Source organism: Podarcis cretensis (genome assembly GCF_951804945.1).
Source record: "Podarcis cretensis genome assembly, chromosome: 1".
Lineage (NCBI taxonomy): Eukaryota > Metazoa > Chordata > Lepidosauria > Squamata > Lacertidae > Podarcis > Podarcis cretensis.
In genome coordinates this window covers 123,625,103-123,652,949 of record NC_137170.1, presented here as the reverse complement: position 1 = coordinate 123,652,949, position 27,847 = coordinate 123,625,103, and the positions used below count along the sequence as shown (strand labels likewise).

At 44.3% G+C, this 27,847-nt stretch overlaps 1 protein-coding gene and 1 long non-coding RNA gene across 10 annotated transcripts in view; one reads left to right on the top strand and one right to left on the bottom strand.

The window, feature by feature from the left end:
* Positions 1-27,847, bottom strand: part of MFSD6 (major facilitator superfamily domain containing 6) — a 46,573-nt gene that overhangs the window by 12,354 nt on the left and 6,372 nt on the right. For all 4 annotated transcript variants that reach the window (XM_079977897.1, XM_079977899.1, XM_079977900.1 and 1 more), the window contains exons 2-3: positions 18,011-19,580; positions 7,831-7,928 (exon numbers count right to left, since the gene is read on the bottom strand). In XM_079977897.1, the coding sequence (XP_079834023.1) occupies positions 7,831-7,928; positions 18,011-19,524 (1,612 nt within the window). In that variant the 5' untranslated portion in view covers positions 19,525-19,580. The remainder of the gene's footprint in view (positions 1-7,830; positions 7,929-18,010; positions 19,581-27,847) is intronic.
* LOC307220338 lies at positions 757-27,847 on the top strand. Of its 6 annotated transcripts, none has more exons than XR_013840841.1 (3): positions 757-1,082; positions 25,626-25,731; positions 27,525-27,847. It is a non-coding gene; the product is annotated as an uncharacterized lncRNA (long non-coding RNA). The 6 variants fall into 6 exon arrangements; XR_013840842.1 differs by lacking the exon at positions 757-1,082 and adding an exon at positions 19,587-20,487; XR_013840843.1 differs by lacking the exon at positions 757-1,082 and adding an exon at positions 20,506-20,646.

Here is a 27,847-nt window from a genome sequence, read left to right as displayed (position 1 = left end):
GCAAGCAAATGCTCTCTTTAATTGTTTTCTTCTTTTTTAAAACCATTTTTGGAAAAGGAACTACAGTGGTGCCTCGCAAGACGAAAAGAATCCGTTCCGCGAGTCTCTTCGTCTAGCGGTTTTTTCGTCTTGCGAAGCACCCCTATTAGCGGCTTAGCAGATTAGCGCTATTAGCGGCTTAGCGGCTATTAGCAATTTAGCAGATTAGAAAAAGGGGGGGAAAGGGAAAAGACTCGCAAGACATTTTCATCTTGCAAAGCAAGCCCATAGGGAAATTCGTCTTGCGAAGCGCCTCGAAAAACGGAAAACCCTTTCGTCTAGCGGGTTTTCCGTCTTGCGAGGCATTCGTCTTGCGGGGCACCACTGTATTTCCTATTTTCAAAACTGCAGGGTCAGAAAGGCTAAGACAACAACAACAACAACCCACAATTCGGTTCCAATCTCATCAGTATTGTAAAAGATCCACGTGTAATTGGTGTGTACACTAATTTCAAATCAGCACTGCTAAGCTTCAGCTGCCTGCAATTCTTGTTGCTAGAAGGGGGACCCAGCTATTATTACATTCTGAAATGCATTAGATGTGAACTAGAGTTATCAGGGTTTCTAATTCATTGATTCCAAGAGTCAGGCCAAAGGCTGCCAAGGCATTTCTGCTGTTGCCTGCAAGGTGACATGCCTTTGATCTCAACTCTACTAGGTAAAACTGTACACACACAGAGAGAGAGATAGCACATTATCCCATTAAAGTTTACTGCCTTGTTTTGCATCACCTGTGCTTTTAAGTTTATACATCAGGCTTAACGCGGCATAGGCTGCTTTCACGCAAGTTTAGTTTATCGAGAGCGCCTGCTGTTTCTCTACAGCGTTCCAACCTTCACTTAACAAAATGTTAAACATGTCAAAATGTCACGATGACAAAGCACAGGGACGCTTTGCTGCTACTGCCTTGAGCCAGATATATATAAGGAACGCCATTCGCTGGGCGAAAACCTGTTTTGACTAATCATGTCTTTACAAGCTGTCTTTACTTAACTGTCAGGTGACACCGCCTTCTCCACCCTTGGCGCTGGCATAAGTCCCAGGTAAATATCTACTTTGGCTGTTAACTATCTGTGGCCTTTTAGAAGCAAGTGGGATGCATTTAATGTATTTCTCTTTCCTCTCGGTTTTAATGGGGGGGGGGTGTTACTGTCCATTTGTATGGTTGTTATGTCGCTCTGGATTACCCCGGGCAAGATCAAGCGAGTGGCAAATTTAATAACAAAATTAAAATACTTCTGTGTCACAGATCCTGAGAGACCTGCATTGGCTTCCAGTACATTTCCAAGCACAAGTCAAAGTGTTGGTGCTGACTTTTAAAGCCCTAAACGGCCTCAGCCCAGTATACCTGAAGGAGCGTCTCCACCCCCCATTGTTCTACCTGGACACTGAGGTCCAGCTCCGAGGGCCTTCTGGCAGTTCCCTCACTGTGAGAAGTGAGGTTACAGGGAACCAGGCAGAGGGCCTTCTTGGTAGTGACGCCCGCCCTGTGGAACGCCCTCCAATCAGATGTGAAGGAAATAAACAACTATCTTACTTTTAAAAGACTTCTGAAGGCAGCCCTGTTTAAGGAAGCTTTTAATGTTTGATGCTTTATCGTGTTTTTAATATTTGGTTGGGAGCCACCCAGAGTGGCTGGGGAAACCCAGCCAGGTGGGCAGGGTATAAATAATAAATTATTGTTATTATTATTATTATTATTATTACTACTACTACTACTACTACTACTACAGTGGTACTTCGGGTTACATACGCTTCAGGTTACATATGCTTCAGGTTACAGACTCCGCTAAGCCAGAAATAGTACCTCGGGCTAAGAACTTTGCTTCAGGATGAGAACAGAAATCATGCTCCGGCGGCGCGGCGGCAGCGGGAGGCCCATTAGCTAAAGTGGTGCTTCAGGTTAAGAACAGTTTCAGGTTAAGAACGGACCTCTGGAACGAATTAGGTTCTTAACCCGAGGTACCACATTATTATTATTATTATTATTATTATTATTATTATTATTATTTTACTGCTACAGAATTAGATCAGAAGCCTCATCAGCCAATTTTCCCTCAAGTTGGATGATAAGGATAAGAGATTTCATGAGCTGAGACATAGGGAAGCTGGTTTGGCTAGAAGTCATGTGTATCCAGTGAGCCCACATAGTTTGATCATATAAACCAGGATTGGGGAGCTGGTGGTGCTCGAGATGTTGCAGGACCTCATCTCCTGCTAGACTCAGTCAGTATGGCGAACGGTCAGGAATATTGGGAGCCACAGTCTGACAACATCTCATATAAACATTGCTAGCTACAGCCTATATATTAACATGGACTCAAAAGTCTGTGCTCAGGGGCAAAGGGGCTTAGTACATCCTTGGTAACTGGTGCATTGAGAAGCCGTGTCTGTTGCAAGGAACGGAGGCGGTCTCCTTGCAGAGATTTCAGTTTGGTAGACGTGGGACAAGGGGGATGTGAACGGAAAGCCCAAGACTCGTGCCAAGTACTAGCCCCAAAGGCACAAGCCCACCCCACAAATACACACCCAGCCAGATACACAAGAATTCCAAACACAGCCAGCAAACAGGCCCCAACAAATGGCACTTGTGTGAACTGCAGCCTTCAAAAACGTCAATGTCAATTGGAGGGAATACGGCAGGATAGCACCGTGAAGTCTCTGTGGAAACAGCATGGGTGGTGAGTGTAACTGAACAGTGCAAAAGGACTATGCAAAGTAGAGAGGATGGCAACTAGGCATGTTCAGAAACATACCAAGTAATTTGCAGAGGCGCAAAGAGTAAGCTAGAGCATAGGAGCAGCAAGCCAAAGGCTAGACAGGAAGCTACTGTACTTTTCCGTCTATAAGACAACCCCATGTATAAGATGCTCCCTATTTTGGGAGACTGAAATTTAATAAAATGGGGAAGATGGCTATATTGCCAGAGTTGTTTGGGGAGGGTTGTCTTTGGGAAAGATTGTGCAGAGTTGTTGGGCTTTTTTTTGGGGGGGGGGTTTGCCCAAGGTTCTTGAGCTTTTTGTGGGGGGGGGGAGATGCAGAAAATCACTAACCCTAAAGACAGGAGCTCAGAATTGCTTGCATTGCAGAAGCTGACAAGTGTCTGCCCATTCGCAAACACAAGCTGGAAACCAAACACCCAATTGCCGCAGTGTCAGCCAATCCAAGGCAGCCCTTGACGCAGCAACCAATCACCTGCCCAATTAACGCAGGAGCAGCCAATCCAAAGCAGCCCTTGACGCAGCGACCAATCACCCGCCCAATTAACGCAGGAGCAGCCAATCCAACGCAGCAACCAATCACCTGCCCAATTAATGCAGGAGCAGCCAATCCAACGCAGCCCTTGACGCAGCAACCAATCACTCACCAAATCGCCGCTTACAAGCTGCAGCTCACAGCTGCAACCAATCACCCAGTCCCCAAATGCACTGCCCATGTATAAGACTAGCCTAGTTTTTAAACATTAATTTGGAGTAAAAAAACCCCTCGTCTAATACACAGAAAACTACGTCCGTTCCCCCCAGCCTAGCCTATTGCGGTCTGCTTTGACCGGCAACATTTCTTCTGGGTCCCCGGCAAATGTTTTCCCCCGAATCCTTGAAAAGCGCCGATAGCAGGGACTGGACCTCAATGCCACTGAGCGGCAAGACTCCTCCCTCCCCTGAGATCATTTGAAAAGGCCTTGCATAAAATGCTCCAGTCCTCATAGCTGCTTCTCAAGGGCATCTGGAAATCATATAGATGGCATCGTTTGGATCTTGCGCGTATTAAATTACATTTCATTATCTGATCGCTTCTGCCTGAACAGAATGTACCTAGAAATGAAAGGGAGGCAGCAATGAAGGGAAGCGGCTGACTCTCAGACGGCAACTGATCTCATTCCACGGACGAGGAAAACTCCCACTGATTTCATAAGGAGCTCAAACGGCACACTCTGTGGGCATAAATAAAGGGCAGCAACTCAAAGGAGAACGGCTTAGGAGCAGTAAAAACGGATCTGGAGCCATATGCAATCTCCTGGATACTTTTATCGCTCCCACTTGAAAAGAAGTCGCCTGGTATCAAAGGGAAATGTTCGTATCAAGTTCAGGAGAAAATAATTATTTCTATTTACAAGGCCAACCTCCTTAGTTGAAGGCTCTCAGCGTGTGTGTAAGACAAAGACAGCTTCTGCCACAAGGGATTTAAGAAGGAAGGACACGTTACGAGGGAAAATATGTGTGTGGACCCCTAGAACATAACCCCCATGTTATTGGGTGGGGGGGACGACAGACGCCTGCAATGAAAAATCAGGGCACATATTAAGGGCCAATTTTGCCATTTTCAGGTGAGGTTCTATCACATCCCAGCAAATTCAGGTTGTACAATTAAAGCTGATTTAGTGCTCTCAATCAACAAACCTGCTACTCCTCCCAAACGGAAGTAAGGCATGCCATGTAACACCAACTGCTCTGGGAGTGGGATTCCAGGGGAAGAGGGAGGAAAATAAGCTGGGATTCCAGGGGGAGAGAGAGGAAAATAAGCTGGGATTCCAGGGGAAGAGGGAGGAAAATAAACTGGGATTCCAGGGGGAGAGGGAGGAAAATAAGCTGGGATTCCAGGGGAAGAGGGAGGAAAATAAACTGGGATTCCAGGGGGAGAGGGAGGAAAATAAGCTGAGATTCCAGGCGAAAAGGGAGGAAAATAAGCTGGGATTCAAGGGGAAGTGGGGGGGGGGTAATAAGACAACCCGAGGCACCTGCTCCTGCAGAAAGTTCCTCTTCCCATCCCTCTTCCCATTGCCAGCTGGGCCATCTACCACCAAGTACCATGTCCGAAAGATGCCAGGAGACGGAGGGAAGAAGGGGAAGACAATGCCTGGCGCCTGCTCCAGAGGGTCTCCCCAGAAGATCCTAATGATCAGATTGCTCTGTACAGGGGTGACCTGCCCAGCAGGTTTCTTGGCCCCAAACTGTTTAGGTCTTTAAATGTCAGCAGCCGTACCTCGAACTTGGCTTGGCACACCAGTCCAGATCTCTCAGTCATGTGCATAAAGTTAGGCACTGGCAGCTTCGTCTTACAATAGCTGCTGCTATCCACCATGGGAGGTGACCAATGCATGGACCACCATGGCAAGGTTATCTGCCACACAGATGGAAGTTGGAAAATGGGGACCCTGAGCCACTGAGATTCACTTCTATTCTGGTTTTGTACACTCCAGCGTTCTCTGAATGCACAGTAGATAATAAATATTGCAATAAAGAAAACAGTGACATTGATTTGGGCAGTTTCCCCCAACCTTGGGTCTCCAGCTGTGGGGGTTTTTTGAACTCCCATCACCCCTAGTCAGCAGGACCAGTGGTCAGGGATGATGGGAACTGTAGTCCGAAAACAGCTGGAGATCCAAGTTTGGGAAACGCTGATCTAGGAGAACACCCCTTCCAAAAAAATTTGCACCTGCTCCTTGAGAGGGAGCGCAACTCTGTCCGGTATAGGTACACAATTCAGTTCTCAGACCTGGGAACCGCACCTCAATTGGATGTCCACCTGGCTGGGATTCAGTTGTAGCCCATGACTGCACCACCATTCAGATTGCAGATTGAAGGGCTGGAAAATCTCATAAACTGTACCAGCAACCCTCATGCCTACTTCCTTTCCCCTGGCTTCTGCCTTCCGTCTCTTCCCTGAGTGTTTTCTGCCTACACAAGATGAAAACAGTCATCAAAATAACTTTCTCCGCAGCTGATTCGATTTAATCTGGGTGTGGAGGCAAGTGTAGGTTCCACCCACCCACCTCCAGCAACTCCCATGCGCTGAATTCTTCCTGAGCCAATTAAAAGCTGTCATCCAGTTTGCAGGGTCGTTAACATGTGCAGCCGGGCATATTCAATGCGCGTGAAATTGGCAGCGCTTGCGCAGAGAGACATCTCAGCGTTTTGTTTGTCTAAGTCAGTGATGGCCAAACTTGGCCCTCCAGCTGTTTGGAGACTACAACTCCCATCACCCCTAGCTAACAGGGCCAGTGGTCAGGGATGATGGGAATTGTAGTCCCAAAACAGCTGGAGGACCAAGTTTGGCCATCACTGGTCTAAGCGCAAGCCAAGATCTCATGGTTGGAGAGGAGACCTGGAAAGTACAGTATCGTCTAGAAACTCAGTATCAAAAGTGGCAGGATGGGGGGAGCAGCAGCAGGAGTCAAATAAAGGGTTCCTGTAGCCAAAAAGGTGTGTGTGTGTGTGTTTGTGTACATGCACACACCCAAGGCCAAGTTCCTGCAACCTACCCCATATTTTTCTTCTTGAGTCAAACACTCTTCCGTTCTGGCCCTTGCTGCCGTAACTACAGTGGTACCTTGGTTCTCAAACTTAATCCGTTCCGGAAGTCCGTTCCAAAACCAAAGCGTTCCAAAACCAAGCCACACTTTCCCATAGAAAGTAATGCAAAACGGATTAATCCGTTCCAGACGTTTAAAAACAACCCCTAAAACAGCAATTTAACATGATTTTTGCTATCTAACGAGATCATTGATCCATAAAATGAAAGCAATAAACAATGTACTGCCATCACACAATCAATCAATCAGTAGTTGAACTGTGTTCCACACAGTCACAAAAAAAAAGAGCCGCAAAAACGAAAACGCAAAATCAATAGCAAAAACAGACAGACCTCAGCTTTACACTCAAAACAGAAATGTGGCACTCAAATTGGAAGTGTAATACTCAAAACGAGGCATGTTTGGCTTCCGAAAAAAGTTCGCAAACCGGAACACTTCCAGGTTTGCAGTGTTTGGGTTCCAAGCTGTTTGAGTACCAGGGCGTTTGAGAACCAAGGTACCACTGTATTTCTTGTCTAGGTTGGTTTCAGTGTTCATTATGACACAGTTGCAATTCAAACGAACAGACATATTAAAGGAATTTGTACAAATGAGGACTGATTATTCTGAGCACTGAGTTTTCGGATTGAACGTGTGAGTGCAATTTTTGGGAATCGCAACGTGTTTTGGGATTTGCAGCATGTGAGTGCAAATCTAACAAGGTTATGTTTATAAAACGTCAAACAGCAACTCTTGTGTGAAAAGCACCACTAGAAAAGTCTTCCCCAACCTGGTGTCCTCTAGATGTTTTTGGGCTAGGACTCCACATCCTCACTGACCATGCTCTCTGGGGCTGGTGGGAGTTTGGAGTCTGACAACATTTGAAGCGCTGGCAAAATATCTTGAAAGCACAAGTCTTTTTGCTTCCCTTTGCATGCAATCTGTCCAATTATTTTCCACACCAGTCATTTCTTTCCAGACTTGACCTTCATCATGATTCACAAAACGTCACTGATAACTGGGGAACACTGAAGAGAACCGGTTATTCCTAAACATTTACCTGGGTGTTTTTGTTTTAAGATCCAATGCTAAAAAACAATGGACTCCTTTCTGTTGCAGAATGTGAGAAAATCAGAAAATTTCAGGGATATGAATGGCTTCTAGACAGGAATAGGCTGAAGTCTGCCAGCAACAAAGGCTTATTTGCAGAAGGCACAAGCTTCCGTTTGAGCTCCTGTCCCCTTTGTTTGGGGATCAAGGTGTGTTCTGCCATTTCACTGTTTGCTTAGGTGAAAAGCCACAGAATTTGAGGTCAACTGAAGAAACCACCTGCAGATATTAAACTTGCACAGAGCTTTAAAAAAAAAAAAGGATCCCTTGGGTTATTTACTGATAGGTACAAGAACATAGACAGACTTTTAGTTCATCATGGCCCAGATGAAGAATTTATGTACCTGGTAATGATGCAACCCAGGATCAGAAGTACACCACCTCCTTACCTTGAAGAACTTCCATAGGCAAAACTGTCCAAGCATTTTCCAGGTAGGAGATGTAAATGTAACGAGCTGTGTTACAAGCAAGGCCGATATACAGGACTCTAAAGGTAGGGAAGAAAGAAAACGACATGGGCTAGTTTAATGTTTGCCATGTCTTGCACATAGTAACAAACAAACAAACAGTAGGCTGGCTTAGAGCAATTTTCTGGCAGTTTTATACAAGGTAAAAGTTTAAATAAATGAATGTAAAAAAGGTAAAGGACCCCTGACAGTCAAGTCCAGTCACGAACGACTCTGGGGTTGTAGTGCTCATCTTGCTTTACTGGCCGAGGGAGCCAACAATTCTCCGCAGACAGTTTTTCCGGGTCATGTGGCCAGCATGACTAAGCCGCTTCTGGCGAAACCAGAGCAGCGCACAGAAACGCTTCCCACCGCAGTGGTACCTATTTATCTACTTGCACTGGCGTGCTTTCGACCTGCTAGGTTGGCAGGAGCTGGGACAGAGCAATGGGAGCGCACCCCGTCACAGGGATTCAAACCGCCAACCTTCCGATCAGCAAGCCCTAGGCTCAGTGGTTTAGACCCAGCTACTGCTCTATAACAGTTCTTCCCATATAGCTCCTTTTCTGAGATATTGGTTCATTGTGCTTCCTTGCATTAATATGGACCCGGCCATTTTCAAGTTAGGAATGACCGCTCTCTCAAGTGATTTTAAAAAGGGGGGGGGGGCAGGCAGGCTTCAATGTTAGTACTGTCTCCTGCCCCCACCTCCAAGACTCTTACAAAAAAAGAGGCTGCTGTGTTTCATGTACCGAACTGGAGGAAGGGAACCCAGGATCAACTTAACCATTATGCAAGGGGAGATGTGTAGTTCTATAGTTGGGGGGGGGGAGTGTACAGTCTGCAAAGGACTGAAATAAAGTAAGATGAAGCATGAATGAAATGGTCAGGAATTGTTGCCTAGGAAGGTACCTTTCCTAGACTTGCCACCTTTTGTTTCTAAAGAGTTCCTTGCACCCTGAAAGGTTCCTCCCACAAACTAACATGAAGAATATAACTTTTAAAAAGTATTGAGAGCCCAGTGTGGTAAAATGTTCTAGGGGAAAGACTGGGACCTGGGAGACCAGGGTTCAAATTCTCACTCCGCCATGAAGCTCACTTCGTGATCCTTGGCTAGTCACTGTCTGCCAGCCTAACCTACCTCACAGGTAGGTTGTTGTGAAGATAAAATGAGGATTGGGGAGAGTCATGTACACTACCACCTTGACCTCCTCTGAGGAAAGGTGGGGTGTGAATGTAAAATATATAATAAATAAGAAGTCAGAAAACAAGTACTGTCACTGAAAGGGGATTTGCGAATACCTGGATCACCTGAGACAGAAGAAAAACAGCTGCAAATGTGAAAATCTTTAATAAAAATTTTAAAAACACAACTTTTAGCCATTACGTGCTGACGGCTGGTTGGCATGGAGGAATTGTATTATACAGTCATACCTTGGGTTGCGAACGTGATCCATGCGGAAGGCGCGTTCACAACCTGCAGTGTTCACAGCCTGAAGCGCCGTGTCTGCACATGCGCATGATGCGATTCGGCGCTTCTGCACATGCGCCAAAACCCGGAAATAACCCGTTTTGGTACTTCCGGGTTTGGCACAGTCCGCAACCCGAAAACTCGCAACCCGCAGCGTTCGTAACCCGAGGTATGACTGTATGAGGAGGACACAAATCAGCCAGTGAAAAAGTACAATTAAGCATAACTAGTTATGCAGGGTTTTTTTAAAAAATGTTTTGTTTAAAAACGTTTCATAAAATGTATTTGGGAGGTGGCAGAATGAAATATTTTATTTATTTTTTTTAAAAAAAAAATATTTATTGAGATTTTTTAAAATACAAAATGCAAAAATAATAAACAATATAACATAAATCATAACACATTTTTCAGAACTTCTTTGGACTCCCTCACGTCTCCCACTCCCACTTACATCGTTATAAATTTTTCCCAGCAATTTATCATCTTGTTTATATTCTTAAATTTTGTTCAGTTAATTTAATCTATTCTCCACAAATTTTATATTTCCCTCAATCTCACTTATCGTCAATTTCAAATCTAATTCAGTGGTAGGCAATTATTTATGATCTAGCATCCTTCTTAGCCTTCAACCAAATTACAATACTTTTGTAGATAAATCTTGAATTTCTTCCAGTCTTCTTCAACCCTCTCTTCTCCCAGGTCTCGAATTCTGCCAGTCATCTCGGCCAGTTGCATATAGTCCATCAGCTGCATCTGCCACTCTTCCAGTGTGGGTAAATCTTGAGTTTTCCAACTCTTGGCAATGAGTATCCTTGCTGCCGTTGTTGCATACATAAAAAATGTTCGGTCCTTCTTTAACACCTTCTGGCCGACAATGCCCAGAAGGAAGGCCTCTGGTTTCTTAGTGAAGGTATACTTAAATACCTTTTTCAACTCATTATAAATCATTTCCCAGAAGGCCTTCACTCTAGGGCAAGTCCACCAGAGGTGAAAGAATGTTCCTTCATGTTCTTTACATTTCCAACGTTTATTATCAGACAAATGGTATATTTTGGCAAGTTTAACTGGGGTCATGTACCATCTATATATCATTTTCATTACATTTTCCTTCAAAGCATTACATGCAGTGAAGTTCAGCCCGGTGGTCCACAACCTTTCCCAGTCCTCAAACATAATATTATGCCCAATATCCTGAGCCCACTTTATCATAACCGATTTAACCATTTCGTCTTGTGTATTCCATTTCAGCAGCAAGTTATACATTCTTGATAATACCTTAGTTTTTGGTTCTAACAATTCTGTTTCCAACTTCGATTTCTCCACCTGGAACCCTACCTTTTTGTCATTTTTAAAAACTTCTTTAATCTGAGCGTAATGTAACCAGTCTCGCACTTTATCCTCAGAATGAAATATTTTAAAACTGTTTCCAGTCTTTAGAGACACAGTTTATGGCATTCACATGCTATTTACACATTTCTCAAACTGAGATCAATCCAGCTCTGGTAGTCTCTAAGTTTATAGCATCTCAAGTGTCTAGTATAAACAACAGACTAGGAAGCATATCCAACCAGTTACCCAAGAATGGACTCTTTATTTGCTTGTACTCATTGCTAACGAAGCCCTCTGAAGAAGACAATAAAACACTTAGCAAAATTCCTGGCTAAACAAGGTAGATAAAACACGTAATCAGTTTCATCAACTGAAATTAATTATTTTCAAACAATTCATTTGTAGCAAACGTCTCTTCATTTAAAAAACAAAACAAAACAAGACTTCTGAAGTTAATACTGGAATACTCCAGAATGCTCAGACAGCAGGCACTGATAATCATAATGCCTATGAATAACCGCACTGAGACCTCCAGGTATAGGGTGGTATAATAAGAATAAGAATAAGAATAAGAATAAGAATAAGAATAAGAATAAGAATAAGAATGTGTCAAGTCACTTTTAGCTGTATGCTTGCCAAGACTGCCTCCTTTTGACCCACTGTGTGCAGGAGAGCTTTCAATTCTTTTTTAAAAGAACAAAATTTTCTCTGGTGATATGTAGTTCAACTATTGTGAGAAACGGAGGATGAATTATTCTCACACACACACCCCCGGTCATTTCTGATTTATGTGCATCCCATAATGCCCTTGTTTACTCAGCTCTTTTCTATCTGCAGAATTCCAAAGGAAGTCCATCCGAAGAAATAATTTACACACACAAAAGAGAACAAAGCAATTGGTCAAATATTACTCTATACAATGCTATTTTTCTAAAAAAATGAGTGCCGGAACTCACGCCTCCCTTGTTCTCTATACAGCGGTACCTTGGTTCCTGAATGGCTTAGTTGTCGAACAAATCGGCTCCCGAACGCTGCAAACCCAGAAGCAAGTGTTCCGGTTTGCAAATGGTTTTCAGAAGCCGAACGTCCGACATGGCTTCTGCTTAAGTGCAGGAAGCTCCTGCAGCCAACCGGAAGCCGCGCCTTGGTTTTCGAACGGTTTCGTGAGTCAAACGGACTCCCGGAACGGATTAAGTTTGAGAACCAAGGTTAAGTACTTAATTCGTTCCAGAGGTCCGTTCTTAACCTGAAACTGTTCTTAACCTGAAGCACCACTTTAGCTAATGGGGCCTCCTGCTGCCGCCGGAGCACAATTTCTGTTCTTATCCTGAAGCAAAGTTCTTAACCTGAAGCACTATTTCTGGGTTAGCAGAGTGTGTAACCTGAAGCGTATGTAACCCGAGGTACCACTGTAATGGCAATGGTGCCCACCTGAGAGGTGCCAGAACTGAGTTCCAGCTGGGAAAAAAAGCCCTCTGTATTCCCTCTGTACAGTGGTACCTCGGGTTACATAGGCTTCACGTTATAGACTCCGCTAACCCAGAAATAGTGCTTCAGGTTAAGAACTTTGCTTCAGGATGAGAACAGAAATCGTGCTCCAGCAGCAGCAGGAGGCCCCATTAAGCTAAAGTGGTGCTTCAGGTTAAGAACAGTTTCAGGTTAAGTACGGACCTCCGGAATGAATTAAGTACTTAACCCGAGGTACCACTGTATTCCCAAAGAAGTGGCTATTCATTGTTGTCCCTTGCCTCTTTGCGAATCTGCTGAACTACAGATTCACATTCAGTTTCCTGCAGACCCAATTCATTAGCCGTATCGCATGGCTACGTTCTTGGCGCGTGGTTCTCTCCTATGTCATAAATAACACTACCCCCACCAATACTGTCAAGTCTTACACAAGTGTGCATCCTTATTTTTTTTAGATTTCAGGCAAAATATATTGAGCAGTCTTTGTGTGTCAAGGGCATTATTATACCTGCACAACTCGTATTTCTGTTACTTTTCCATTCTACCTTTTCTGGTTCTTCTACATTTCTTTTGTATTAGGATAGCTTAAGTGTATGAAAACACCAAGTGTGACATGATTTCTAAGAGGGCATAATGACATATGCTGTATCTATCCCATTTCCAAATAAATGATTTTTTCGTGCCAGCAATAAATAAATGTGGTTTTGTTTTTCCACATGTTGCGCTTAGCTTCGCACTCCAATAACCATTGTCCCAATGTTGAGCCATTATCTGAAATGACTCCAGGCCTGCATTAGAGCTAAAGATTTTGAAATACTGTTGTCATGAGAACATTCCAATATGTATTTGTTTTCTAGCATACGTTTCCCACATTCCATCGTGGAACATGTGGAACTGAATGAGAAGAGGGCAGTCCCTATCCCTTTTTTTGCACCTCAATATGCTTTGAAACCTTAGCAGCTTTCTGCCCATGCGCTCTACATGGGGCTACCTTTGAAGGTGACCCAGAAGCTACAACTAATCCAGAATGCGGCAGCTAGACTGGTGACTGGGAGCGGCCGCCGAGACCACATGACACCGGTCCTGAAAGACCTACATTGGCTCCCAGAATGTTTCCAAGCACAATTCAAAGTGTTGGTGCTGACCTTTAAAGCCCTAAACGGCCTCAGCCCAGTATACCGCAAGGAGCATCTCCACCCCCATCGTTCAGCCTGGACACTGAGGTCCAGCTCCGAGTGTCTTCTAGCGGTTCCCTCACTGAAAGAAGTGAGGTTAAAGACAACCAGGCAGAGGGACTTCTCGGTAGTGGCACCCGCCCTGTGGAACGCCCTCCCATCAGATGTCAAGGAAATAAACAACTATCTGACTTTTAGAAGCCATCTGAAGCCATCCCTTTTTAGGGAAGTTTTTCATGCTAGATGTTTTATCACTATTTTATCATTATTATTAAAATTCTGCTGGGAGCAGCCCTGATGGGCAGGGTATAAATAATAAAATATTATTGGCTTAGGGCATGAGACAACCTTAATCTCAGAGTCATGGGTTCAAAGCCAATGTTGGGCGAAATATTTCTGCTTTGCAGGGGGTTGGGTCAAGGGTCAAAATCCCTTCCAGCTCTACAATTCTAAGATTCTATGGTTCCCAGATGGTTTGCTATCCAGGCACTAGCAAGGCCCAGACATGTGTTCCATCAAACCATAAGCAAGATCTGTTACCTCATTCATTTCTCTTTTCAGATCAGGAACGGGTAAAGCAGAAACAGGAAGCCCAATGCAGATATATGTGATAGTCTTAAGTGAAAAAAAAGAATGCAGCTCGCCACGTAGGAACATAAGATGTTTTTCATCAAGTCAAGACCATTGGTACACCTAGTTCACTGCGGTGACTGACAGCGACGCTGAAGGGTTTCAGAAAAGGGGATATTCGCAGCCCTACTTGGAGGGATTGAACCTGGGATTTTTTTTTTCCATGCAAGCACATAACTCTACTGCTGAGCTACAGAAATCCATTTCAACTATGGCGTGGATTGGTGCAATCTTGCTATTTGCTTGGTTAACTGCCAACAGCGTAGCCTCCTGATGAAGATTGCTATGAACAGCAAACTTTGAAAAGGTTGTTCACAGGAGCAAGACGGTTTGAGCATATTAGATTGATCTTGGTCCGACTACACTAGCTACCAATTAGTTTCCGGGCCCGATTCAAAGTGCTGGGTTAACCTATAAAGCTTTAAACAGCTTAGGACCACAATACCTCTTTCCATATGAACCTACCCGGACCCTGAGATCATCTTCTGAGGCCCTCCTTCGTGTGCCTCCTCCTCGAGAGGTCCGGAGGGTGGCAACACGAGAACGGGGCCTTCTCTGCAGTGGCTCCGCATCTGTGGAATGCTCTCCCCAGGGAAGTTTGCCTAGTGCCTTCATTATACACCTTCAGGTGCCAGGAAAAGGCGTCCCTTTTTAACCAGGCCTTTGGTTGATCTGTTTGACATCCTATACCCTTTTAAAACGTGGCTCTTTTCTGGGGGGGGGGGGAGGGGTGCTATCGGGTTGTTTTTATTGATTATATATGTTGTGATCTTTTCTGTGAACCGCCCTGAGACCTTTGGGTACAGGGCGTTATATAAACTCAATAAATAAATAATATAAATTAAAAATACACAGTACACGTATTTCTATAACTGCTCTAAAGTGAAACTGTATTTAAATGAAGAAAAAATTGAATTCTTGCAGCGGGGCAAACTTCTCATAGTATGGTACCTCCGATTCGCCAACCATGCACTTTCTCAGCTGCTAGAGTTACCCAGACTGGAAGATTATTGTATATTATGTTGCTACCAAAAAAATAAGATAAATAAGCAGCGAGTGACCTACCTCTGTGCCCCAGAATATTTTGTTACCTTAGGCAGAAAATCTTCCTCATTCATTTGGCAAAACAAAATGGTACACATAAACTAATTCAAAGGTGAAATGTCATAAATCTATTTCCTGGGATGTGGGGGCGGGGGGGAGGGAGTGTTATGTTGGAAATTTGAACAGGAGCAGATGAATTTTGTGGACCAAACATTTCTACTGCATCAGAAACCAAAGTTATTTTAAAGCAACCTCCCAAAACCGGGTTTTCTTAACGGTGGCATTGCTTTAAAGGCATACTTGTGTTTTTCCAAGCAAAACGTGCAGAAAATGACAGTTCGCTCATTAGTTTTGCCAGGGCTTTCACTTGAAAGGTACTCTTATTTCATTTATGGCAGAGAGATATGGAATCTATGTGATGTCACCCTGCTGTCCTGGGCAAAGTCCCAGCTGTCAAATATTTCCCCTGTGGCAGCTTTTGAAAGATCATCTTTCAAGGTTAGGCACTGGGAACTCTATTTGACCCCAACGACAGTTATTATCCATGCTATGGAGAACAATGCGTTTGCGCCAGTAAAATCTAAGACTGAGGCTATAATCCTATACCCACTTTCCTTTGAACAGGCTTTGTTAAACTTAAGGGGGCGATTGCAAAAGGGCTCACTTCTGAGTACTCACAGGTTTGCACTGTTAAGGTACATGTGGCTATATCCAAGTGAATTACACTCTGGGTGGGGCCCACTGAAATCACGCCAAATATGATTCAGTGGGATACAACTCAGGCAATTCCAGCTGGTCCACTCACAGCCTTACTTAACAGCCGGTTTGCATGCATGTATTTCTTGTGTGGTTACTATAAAAAGGTAAAGGGAACCCTGACCATTAGGTCCAGTCGTGGCCGACTCTGGGGTTGCGGAGCTCATCTCGCTTTATTGGCCGAGGGAGCCGGCGTACAGCTTGCGGGTCATGTGGCCAGCATGTCTAAGCCGCTTCTGGTGAACCACGGAAACGCTTTACCTTCCCGCCAGAGTGGTACCTATTTATCTACTTGCACTTTGAGGTGCTTTCGAACTGCTAGGTTGGCAGGAGCAGGGACCGAGCAACGAGAGCTCACCCTGCCATGGGGATTCGAACCGCTGACCTTCTGATCAGCAAGTCCTAGGCTCTGTGGTTTAACCCACAGCGCCACCCGCATCCCTATACATTAATGTAAAAGGTAAGGATTCCATGTGCTCTGCTTTCCGTAACATTGCGCAATAGGCGGTTTTGTCATGCTGGCCACATGACCCGGAAAAGCTGTCTGTGGACAAACGCCGGCTCCCTTGGCCTAAAAGCAAGGTGAGCGCCAAAACCCTATAGTTGCTAGTCGCTTTTGACTGGACTTAACCGTCCAGAGGTCCTTTACCTTTTATACGTTGATGCATTTGAAAGTCTGAATCATTTACCCCACCCTGTTCAAAACATCTCCACAGTGTCTGGTTTTATGCCAAATAACGGCTGTCACCAAAAAAACAAGCCTTTCTCATGCAGTTTTTGAACTGGCTTCAGGTTGACAGTTGTCATGCAGATGAATTTATTAATCTGTAATCCTAACAGTGGATGGTACCATGTTATGCGGGAGAAATAAAACCATCAACAGGTTAAAAGGTTTTCTTTTTTAAAAAATCCAGAAAATACTGGGAAAATCCAGAAAATAGCTCCTCAAACACTGACGTATCTAATAGATCAGATATAATAATACTGAACATTTACATAGTTCTTTTAACCATTCAAAGAATTTCACAGGTATATTCAAATATAACTCTTACAAGAGCTCTTTAAGCTAAGTTATTATTATGCTTCAAATTGCACATCAGAGGAATGAGGCTTAGAAAGAGTGGATTTCTTAAGACCACCTAGTTCAGTTTTGCCACATATGAAATTTGAACGAGGGACTATCCCGATTCACACCTTAAGCTATGCACACACGGTACATTTTAAAGCGCGTACACTCCCACAAATAATTTTGGGAACTGTAGTTTCCCCCAAAAGAGCTGCAATTCCCAACACACTTAAACCCATTATTCTTCTCGGGGGGGGGGGCAGAGGTGCTTTAAATGTATATACAGCTTCACTCCCCTGGGCTGCAATCTTAAACCCACTTACTTGGGAGTAAGTCCCACTCACTTTAATATAACTTGGTTCTTTGTAGATATGCTTAGGACTGCACCGTTTTGCCATCACAATTCTTTTGCACCTTCAGATGCGGCGGCAAATATTTGGCTCTCCAAATGATTCAACTCCCAGCAGCCCCAGGCGGCATGGCCAGGAATCAGGATTGACGGGAGCTCTAATCCAGCAACATATGGAGGGCCAAGGTTTCCTTGCACTATTACATTCATACCTTGGATCCTGAATGCCTTACGAGTCAAACATTTTGGCTCCCAAACGCCACAAACCCAGAAGCGAGGGTACCGGTTTGCGAACGTTCTTTGGAACCCAAATATCCAACGGGGCTTCGGATTGGCTGCAGGAGCTTCCTGCAGCCAATCGGAAGCCGCGCTTTGGTTTCCAAATGTTCTGGAAGTCAAAAGGATTCCATTTGACTTCCAAGTTACGACTGTATTGTCGGAACTCCGTTCGACCGAACTGATAAGGCTCATCTTCGGAATTGCCTCCCGACGATTAATTGACGACCTGATCCTTTGATAAGGCCTCAGGCACGTTGTCCCAGCAGAGCTTCAAAGCAGCACGGAAGGATGAGATAGTATGAGCTACATTGCTATGCTTTATTTTCTAGCTACGCAGAGAGCTGTGAGAGCAGAGAGCAACAGAACAAAGGAAACAGGAAACCACTAACGTCACATCCCGTCTCCCTTCCCGTCAGACTTGAAGGTCTCTGGAATGTAAACAGAGTCCTGTGACTCCCAGCAGCTGCTCAATGATAAGAACAGAAACTAACATGTATATCTATGCTTGGCGCAACACTGACTACGGCTAGTCAACTTCCACCATACCGTTTGCTTACCTGATGTGTCCAATTAGCTCGATCAACTTGTGGCTGAAGAAATACGCGGTCAGTTCGGATACGTGACTCAGGACGGAGCAGACCCCGAAGAGAGTGGTGGTGCCGTTCAGGTCCTCCAAGTGCCAGTAAAGGAAGGTGAAGACAAATCCGTACCCAAAGCCCATGAACCAAGCCACAAAGAGCACGGAGCCATATTGGATACTGCAGAGCAGCTTTATCAAGTCCCAGAAACTAAAGGAGGGCGACTGGCTCGTGTCACTCGGGGTCTCGTTGGAGGAGTCGTGGGAGGAGTTCCTGTCTGCCTGGGAGACGTCCCCATCTTTGCTTTGGTTCTCCTGTTTGTAGTGGTTGTAGTGGAACCGGAACTGGGTGGCCACGATCAAGGAGAGCGTCATCAGCACGCCAAAGACGATGAAAACAATCCTGTAGTTCTTGTATTCCGGGGCTTTGCAGCCTTGCCCTTCGATGAGCACATCGATGCGGGTGGCGTCGATGCCGATTCCTACGGAGAGCATGGCCAGGCCCCAGCCCAGAGAGCCCCACATGCGCTGGAGCCCGTAGCGATCTCGGTGCTTGCCAAGGTACTGCAGGGTCACCGTGTCCACAATCGTGACCGACGAGGCGCTGAAAAACTCCCCTATGATAACAACCATCAGGATGAGCAGGAAGATGGCCTCCACTTCCTGGTGGTCGTAGACGAGAGTGGCAGCCCCGGTGGTGGCAGCGGGAGGCACCGTCGGACGGGTCAAATTCCCCAATGACCCGGCAGTAACGATGCCTTTCGGAGTACTGGGAGTGACGACGCTCTCTTCGGCCCTCAACGCGTTCCGCGTGGTCAGAGGGAATGTGGTTTCAGGAGGAGTTGAGCTCACCGTCGCCAAGCTATAAGGAGAAACGTCTCTTTTCCTCCGGCCCTCCAGTGACGCAGCCCGGGCGGTAGGAATCGCCGAAGGAAGGGAGACATTTTGCGTGGTTGCCGTTGAGAGGTAGCTGGCGTTGGTGGGAGAGACTGGCGGCGGGAACTTTGGTACGCACCTTAAGGTAGCCGGTTTGACGAACCCGATTCCCAAATTGAACAGCACCCAACACAGGAGGGAGAAGAGGAGGACGACTTTCCCTTTTTTGAAGCGGTCCGCCACCACGCCCCAGAATGGAGCACTGCAGAACTCAATGAAGTACCTGATGCCCACCAGCAGCCCGCTCTGGCTGGGCGTCATGCCCAGTTGCTTGTAATACACAGGAAGCAGCGGGTAGAGCGAACCGTAAGCAGCATAAAAGAAAAAATAAAAGACTTTGGAGATCAGGAGATCGTTGTTCACTTTGACACAGTGCTTTTCGAGCCAATCCAGCTCCTCGTCCGGAATGGTGGTGGTGGTCTCTGTCGAAGGTGTATCGCTTTGGGTTTGGGGGTCTGGCTCCTTCGAAATCCCGTTGAAAGGGTCAGCGAGCACATACTTCCTCTTTTGCTCCTCTTCGTCGTCGGTTAAAATGGCTACTTTGTCGTCGGCTGCCATGGCTTACTGTCAGCATGAGCTACGTGCCCAGATCTCCAAACTTTAATTCAAGTAGCCTGTGGAAACACACAAGAATCACCACGGTTAAAACACCATGCTTGAATACAGGCTAAAATATAGACCAGGGATGGAGAACATGGCAACGGCCAGACGTTGCTGGACTACAACTCCCATCAGCCCCAGCCAAAATGGTCAACAGTCATGGATTTTGGGAAATGTAGTCCAATAATTTCCAGGGGGCCACATGCTCCCCATTATGATATACTCATTTCCTATGGAATAAAATGTGTCTTTTATCATTTATGGTTACAGTTCAGGATCTTAAACAGAACTTTAGGACTATTAGCCCTTATTTACAGAGATATGGCAGCAAAGAATAACTCAATTTTTTACTAACAACTTTGATCCTTCCTACAGTAACATAAGACCCAGCAACATCTGTAAATACAAAACTAAGAAACGTCTGCATGCAATTGTCAAAAAATCTCCAGTTCTTATTATATGAATGACAGTACTCCAATAAGGAAAGGACAAAGGATTATTAAAGAAGTGTCTCTATGAGAAATTAATGCCAAAGTTTTTTACGTATCATTAATTACTTATTAAATTTCCACCTTCCTTCCAAAGGAGCCCAGCGCAGCAACCAACAAGGGATAAAACATTAAAATCACCATAAAAAAATGTCTTTTAAACAATTTCAATACCGATGCAGCCTGGGAAACATCTCAACCTAGAAGGCTTGTTGAAAGAGAAAGGTTTTCAGCAGGTGATGAAAAGACAACAGAGATGGCACCGGTCTACCATATAAATTCAAATAATAATAATAATAATCAACAACAGGGTAGGTGCTACCATTCTAAAGGCCCTGTTCTTACATTTTGCAGAATAGACCTCCTGTTAAGTTGTTATTCACAGGAAGCCATACTGTGCACAGTACAGTGAAGGGATGATATGATCTTTCAGGTATTATCAGTCAGGAAGAATATTATGGATTGACTGCAAAGAAAACTTGCTCTAATTCTTTTGGAGGGATGGCATTACCTCTTCTGGCTACAACCCTTTGTGTCACATTGAAGGCTGTTCTGGTGGATACCACAGAAGTAAGGCCTATTAATAATATCAGTGAGTCTCAGGTTGGGGCCTGATTTATTTATTTTTAGTGACAGTGTTGGCTCTGCTTCTACAAAACCCACAGGTGTTCAGTACCTGAGGGGGTGGGCGGGAATGGGAACAGGCCACAGAATTCATACTATAAAGGGAAGAAATGAATTGTGCTAAAAAGTGAGGGAACAGTTCCTAGCAGGATAGTTAAAAATCATTTATTTTTTTTTAAAAAAATTGGTTTTTTAATTTAAATTGATTTTTTTTTTAATTTAAATTGATTTTTTTTATTTAAATTGGATTTTTAAAATTAAATACTTTTGGAGGAAAAAATCTTTCTAAAGACAAAGGCTATTCATCAGGAAATAAGGATTTGTTTTAAGTTTTTCCTGTGTGCTGAAACTCTAAGTTTTTTTGGTTTTTTAAAAGGTTAAACCACATCAGTTAACAAACATGAATAAATATGCTGTAATGTTTTTGTTTTAGTTAAATAAATTGTTTAAATTGTTATTAAGGAAATGATTATTTTTCTCCTTCCAATAAAGTACAGCAAAAAAGTTGTCCAAATATAAACAGCTAACTTATTAAACCTCACAATAATTATCTATGTATTTCTAATAGTATAACCAAATCAGTAATTTTTGATATAAAAATGTAAAAACTGCTCTGGAAAGTTCTTATTCCAGAAATGAAACCTTCATCTGGTTGTACATATTAAAATTATACCAGCAGGAATGGTCTTTCTGTTAAAAAAAGAAAGAAAGATTTAAATTAAGTCTTAATGACTAGTGATTTAAATCGTGATTTAAATAGATTTGATTTAAATCAAATCCACCCTGGTTCCTAGAAACCTGGAAGGGCTTTTCACCTCAGGAGAAGGGTGCAAAAGAGCCCAAGTAAATAAGCATGCAGCTTTCGTGAGTTTTTTCAGTCCTTGCCACATTCCTATACAAAATGACTGGATCCGTACTTCATGGACTTTGGGGCACATCAGAAAAATCAAAATGGGAGACGACTATTCAGAATGCCCTAGTAAAACAGCGTCACAGCCGGAAGTACTTTGTGCAAATATATCGAAAAGATTACAGTTCAGACGGCGATGAGAGTCGGGAGGCAATTAAAAGAGTTAACGGAGGCAGAATCACACACAAACACATATTACGCTTTCTTTCGCTGTACCAAGAGTGAAGCTACGTCTAGTAGATGAAAAGTTGAACAAGGTCTGGGTTCAAATGCCACTCTTTGGTTGTTGTCGCATTCATTTTCTGAGGAACCATTGCAAAAAAAGGGAGTGTGTCCATAGGGACAAACTTCCTGTTACATCACACTCAACTAATAATAATATTAATAATTTATTTATACCCCGCCCATCTGGCTGGGTTTCCCCAGCCACCCTGGGCAGCTCCCAACAGAATATTTAAGAACACGACAAAACATCAAACATTAAAAACCTCCCTAAACAGGGCTGCCTTCAGATGTCTTCTAAAAATCAGATGGTGGTTTATTTCCTTCAAAGCCTGACTCTGCCCTCCTCACAACCACAATCCCATTAAAGGATTGCCCAGATAGGGCTACAGCCTCCCCCAAACTCCATAAAAATCAAATTTTCAGAATAAGTTTTCAGGGCCAGAGCCCACAGTATCCCAAAGCCCCTTATGAACATGGTCAGGTTAAAATCAGTTGCAATTATTGTTAAGTTGTGGGTTGACATAGCAGACGACACAGCGATTTCTCCAAGTAGCTCTTTATTTCGTAAGCTGGAATAGAACTAACTGCAAACAGCTCAGCCGGCCTGCTTTTATAGGCAGCCGGCTGTCAACATTGTAGCAACAACAGCCCAGCGTTTCCAGCCTAAAATAACTGACGTGGACCTGAGTGAAAACTATCTACAGACCTGAGTGAAAACTATATACAGTATCCCCCTGCTGGCCCAGGGTGAAACTTCACTACATAACACCCCTCCCCACCGAGATAAGGCGTTAGTTACAATCGTAATGGTTTCCTTATATACAGCACTACGCGTAATGGTTCAATTAGGCACAAAAGCATATCGGTTACATTTCCCATACTTAGACCAACAGTGATACATGTCCAACAACATAGTCCTTTAAATAAGTTGGGCGCTTGGGAACTCTGCCAGACCGCCGGGGACTGGTAGCCAAGTCCAGAGGGCCACACAGTTCTTGCTGAGGCTGTGGTGCGACCCTAGGTGGCGTTGGAACCAACTCCCCTGGATCCGCTGCTGTGGGTGGAGCCTCCGCAAGTGGAGTGGTCTGAGTATGTGGTAAGTCTGGCAGACCTTCTGAAGCGGCTTGGTTCGGCTCCACGCTGGCAGTTTGCGAGGGAGGTGTAGGTGGGGCCTCGCCATCTGTACGTGTCTCTTCTTGAGCCGCAAACGCAGTTGGGGGCACCACGGTAGTGTCCAAGTCCCCAACCCTGCGCCTAAGCTGGTCTATGTGCCGTCGCCACAAGCGTCCATCTTCGAGTGCCACCTGGTACGAGCGAGGTCCAGTGACTCCCACTACTGTGGCTGGCACCCAAGGAATGTCCCCCACATAGTTCCGGGCAAAGACCTGGTTTCCTGGGACAAATGACCGTGGCGCGTTGGCACAGCCTGGGGGTTCAGCCACGGCAAAGTCCGGGTGTAGCCGGTCGAGCGGTGACCTGAGGCGGCGGCCCATAAGCAGTTCAGCAGGACTCCGCCCTGTGGCCGCATGAGGGGTGATGTGTTGCACAAACAAGTATTCGGCGACCCGCTCATGCCAGTCTCCCCGGTCCAGGCGCGCCAGTGCCTCTTTTGCCGAGCGCACCATTCTTTCCGCTTGCCCGTTGCTGGATGGATGAAATGGGGCCGTTAGGGCATGGCGGATGCCCAGTCCCAAAAGATAGCGCTCAAATGTGCCTGACGTGAACTGCGGTCCGTTGTCAGAGACAAGGACATCAGGACACCCATGCGTTGCAAACAGGCCTCGCAGCACCCGGATGACGGCCTCGGTAGTGGTGGAGGGCATCAGGGCGACCACCAGCCATTTGGAATAGGCGTCCACCACTACCATAAAGGTCCGGCCGTGAAAGGGGCCAGCCAGATCGATGTGCACCCTCGACCAGGGTGTCTTTGGCGTCTCCCAGGTGTGTCCCTTAGCTGCCGGTGGTGCAGGCCTCGACTCTTGGCACGCTTGACAGGCGGACACCCAGGCAGTGATGGCATCGTCCATATTAGGCCACCAGACATAACACCGAGCCAACGCCTTCATTTTGACAATTCCCGGGTGGCCAACGTGCATAGGCCCCGCTTCCGATCCATTGATACTGCTGTCAGCTCGTTGGCTTAGAGGTAGCAGTCGAACCGAGCGAGGTAGGAGTCCCATGATTCAGAGGCTGGCGCAAACGGCGGTAGAGGCACAAGTGAAGCCATGATTCCGATGCCGGTGTGAAGGGCGATGGATGGAACACAGTGCTCTTAGCCAGAACAGTCAGCTCTGAATTGGTTCTGTCCAGTGATTCCGCTCAGTGATTCAGCTCAGTGATTCAGCTCAGTTCAGAGGCTGGTCGCATCTGGCTGTGCTCTGATGTCCATCGATCCCATCCTCGTCGCCAGTGTTAAGTTGTGGGTTGACATAGCAGACGACACAGCGATTTCTCCAAGTAGCTCTTTATTTCGTAAGCTGGAATAGAACTAACTGCAAACAGCTCAGCCGGCCTGCTTTTATAGGCAGCCGGCTGTCAACATTGTAGCAACAACAGCCCAGCGTTTCCCGCCTAAAATAACTGACGTGGACCTGAGTGAAAACTATCTACAGACCTGAGTGAAAACTATATACAGTATCCCCCTGCTGGCCCAGGGTGAAACTTCACTACATAACAATTATGATGCATGATTTGGTACCATGATGAGATGAATGACACATTATTATGAAGTCCAAATCCAAAATCCGAATAGATTTTGCTGTACTATCCAAAATCCGTGGCAAAACCATGAAGCCTATACCACTTCCTTTTAGATTAGATCTATGTGTTTTAGGCACTAGATCCTTCCTCCGTTCTTCACAAGATTGGTCAATAAAGATTAGGCCAACAGATCAGTCAAAAATGGCTCAAATACTGAGTCAGGTGTTCGTTTTTTTAAGCATTAACTTTATTAGAAAAGGGGGAAAAAGAATTAGTGTTTAAGTCTTCAAGGGCCTTGGTATTTCTGCCAACTCCTTAATAGTAATTTGAAACAATCAAATTAGCTTTTATAACATCATAATGTGGGAATGTCATCGAACTGGCAAGCTTTCTGGAGATGGAGTTTGTATAAATTAGTTTAATAACAAACCAAGAACCGATGGCAATCTCTTCACTAGTATTATTATGGGATGGGCAAAATGAAGGCGGATTGGATAAAGTATTGATTCTATTATTTTTTTGTTAGCTGCCTGGATGTTTATCGCAAGACATATTTAAAAGAGCTAAATAAGGAGGGTAAAATCTGGCCCATGGCTACTGATGACAAATTAACTCAAAAATTAAGATATAGTAGAGTAGAAAAATATATAATATTCATTTTCAAGAACTAGGAAAAAAAATTATTTTATGACAACAATGTTTAAATGCCTCTAGCGAAATATGGCACTATTTGGAATTCTTAATAACTCTTCAGCTTCAAGTGAGAATACCATAAAACTCTGAGGACAATATCCTGATATTACAAATAAAACATTTTATTTTTATTTTTAGAAAGGGCATACTACTACTCTCCAATAGCAATAATTATCCTTCTCCCCAGGGACTGTAAATGTAACAACCCCAATTTGTATTGTTTGGGTATGTTTAATTTTAATTCAATTGTATGTTTTCTGCTTCGTTTCCTTATTTCGTATATGTTATAAGTTAATGTTATGTGTTACACAAAAATATGTTTCGAATAAATAAAAATAAATATTATGATGAATTCTTTTTACTTTCCACAGCATTTCTATAAATGCTAACCATTTACCGAACATTTTTATTTTATACAGGAACACCAGGTCAATCTATCATTTCCCAACCTGGTGCTCTCCAGAGACTACAATTCTCTTTAAACCGTTTTTGCACAGCCATGTCATGTTTGGACTGATCAGAGTTGTAAATACAGAAAAACTTCAGTGTGCCAGGTTGCAGAAGCCTGGCCTATAATTGCATGGTTTTTTGTTTTGTTTTAATGAAATTTTAAAAGAACAGAAATAATGCAAAATACAGGAACCATTTTAAAGGAAGCTGAAAAAAGCTACACCACGGTATTCTTGGCTTTGTAGAATATTTGCGAAGAGTTGACTGCAATCAAATATTAAGTAGTTAACTAACTGGTCAACCGCCAATATTTGACTGGTCAATTGACCAAATGAAATTCCTTCTATAGATTCTCTTAGAAAGCTAAAACTACTGAGAGTTTTGCTCAACTCTTCCAGGAAACCATACGGTTTCTATTTCGTAACATCTACCCCGGTTACCGATGACAGTGTGGTTTTCTACATGCGCTGAAATACAACTCCCTAAACCTCTGAAGGAAATTATGACTTCTCAGAAGTTTCTGTAAAGGGACTAAAAAAATTAAAGGAATACAGTCATACCTCGGGTTGCAAACGTGATCCGTGTGGGAAGCACATTCACAACCTGCAGCATTCACAACTCGCAGTGCCACATCTGCACACACGTGTAACGCGATTCAGCGCTTCTGCACATGTGCAAAGCGTGATTCAGCGCTTCTGCGCATGCACTGAAACCCAGAAGTAACCCGTTCCGGTACTTCCAGGTTCGGCACGGTCGACAACCCGAAAACACACAACCTGCAGCGTTTGCAACCCGATATATGACTGTTCTGCTGATATTGGATGATCGAAAAACCATTAGAAGACTTGAGTAGAGACCCCCTGCCTTATTTTAAAGCTATTATACATTTGTGAATGAGCTCTTGCTGCTAAACCTAAGTCACTAGTTCCTTAATAATAATAATAATAATAATAATAATAATAATAGTTTATTTATACCCCGCCCATCTGGTTGGGTTTCCCCAGCCACTCTGGGTGGCTCCCAACAGAATATTAAAAACACGATAAAACATCAAACATAAAAAACTTTCCTAAACCTAAGGTGAATATCAGATACAGAGTGAGGTTGCCTAAGTTGTCTTAATACTTGCTGTGCAAACTTTTCTTTGCAAATGCATGCATTTGCATAACTGTGTGGGGTTTTTTAATGAAAATTCAGGATTTGTAAGGATGAGGCAAGTTTAATCGCTGGAACAATCTTATTAACAGTAAATACGGTGATACTGAAGTTTCTGATTATATATAGTTGTATTTATTTATTTTATTGCACTTTACCATAAGGTGCTTTTTCTTACATTCTAGGTAAAACCAAACTTTGCAGACATTTTCACCACAGGCAATGGGTGGGGGGCGGGAATGCGCACCATCACTGATCTTCATCCTCAAGATCAGGGGGTCAGCAAACTTTTTCAGCAGGGGGCCTGTCCACTGTCCCTCAGACCCTGTGGGGGGCTGGACTACATTTTGGGGGGGGGGGGAAATGAACGAATTCCTATGCCCCACAAATAACCCAGAGATGCATTTTTTTAAAAAGCACACATTCTACTCATGTAAAAACAACAGGCAGGCCCCATAAATAACCCAGAAATGCATTTTAAATAGAAGGACACATTCTAGTCATGTAAAAACACACTGATTCCCAGGGCCAGATTTAGAAGGCAATTGAGCCGGATCTGGCCTCCAGGCCTGTTTGCCTACCCATGCTCAAGATACTAAAGTAGCAATATCTCTTATCTACCCTGATCGCCCTGAAGTTTAGGTCAGGTTGAACCCAGCAACTTAAAATGCACAGTCAACAAATATTTGCCTTTTGAACTTATCGATTCCCAGGTGCCTTTTGGGCTTACTGGTTGCATGCAGATGAGCTCCCACGGAGAGCTTACCCCCTCCCCCAACATGCGAAACTGTCCCTTGCACCTTTCAGAGCTGCTGAGGTCACAGAAACCAAGGAAGCCTGGTGAACAGCAACTATGGCGGGAAAGCCCAGAAATGGTGCTGTTTAGCCAGCACAGCTGGCCATAAGCTCACCCGCAGATTCTTCTGCAAGAGTAAGCAGTGAAGGAAGAACTACGCTGAGCAAATGAAACCAGTGTGCATTACTAAATGTCAACCGGGCACTGACATCTACTTAATAAAAGGGAAGATGTGTTGCA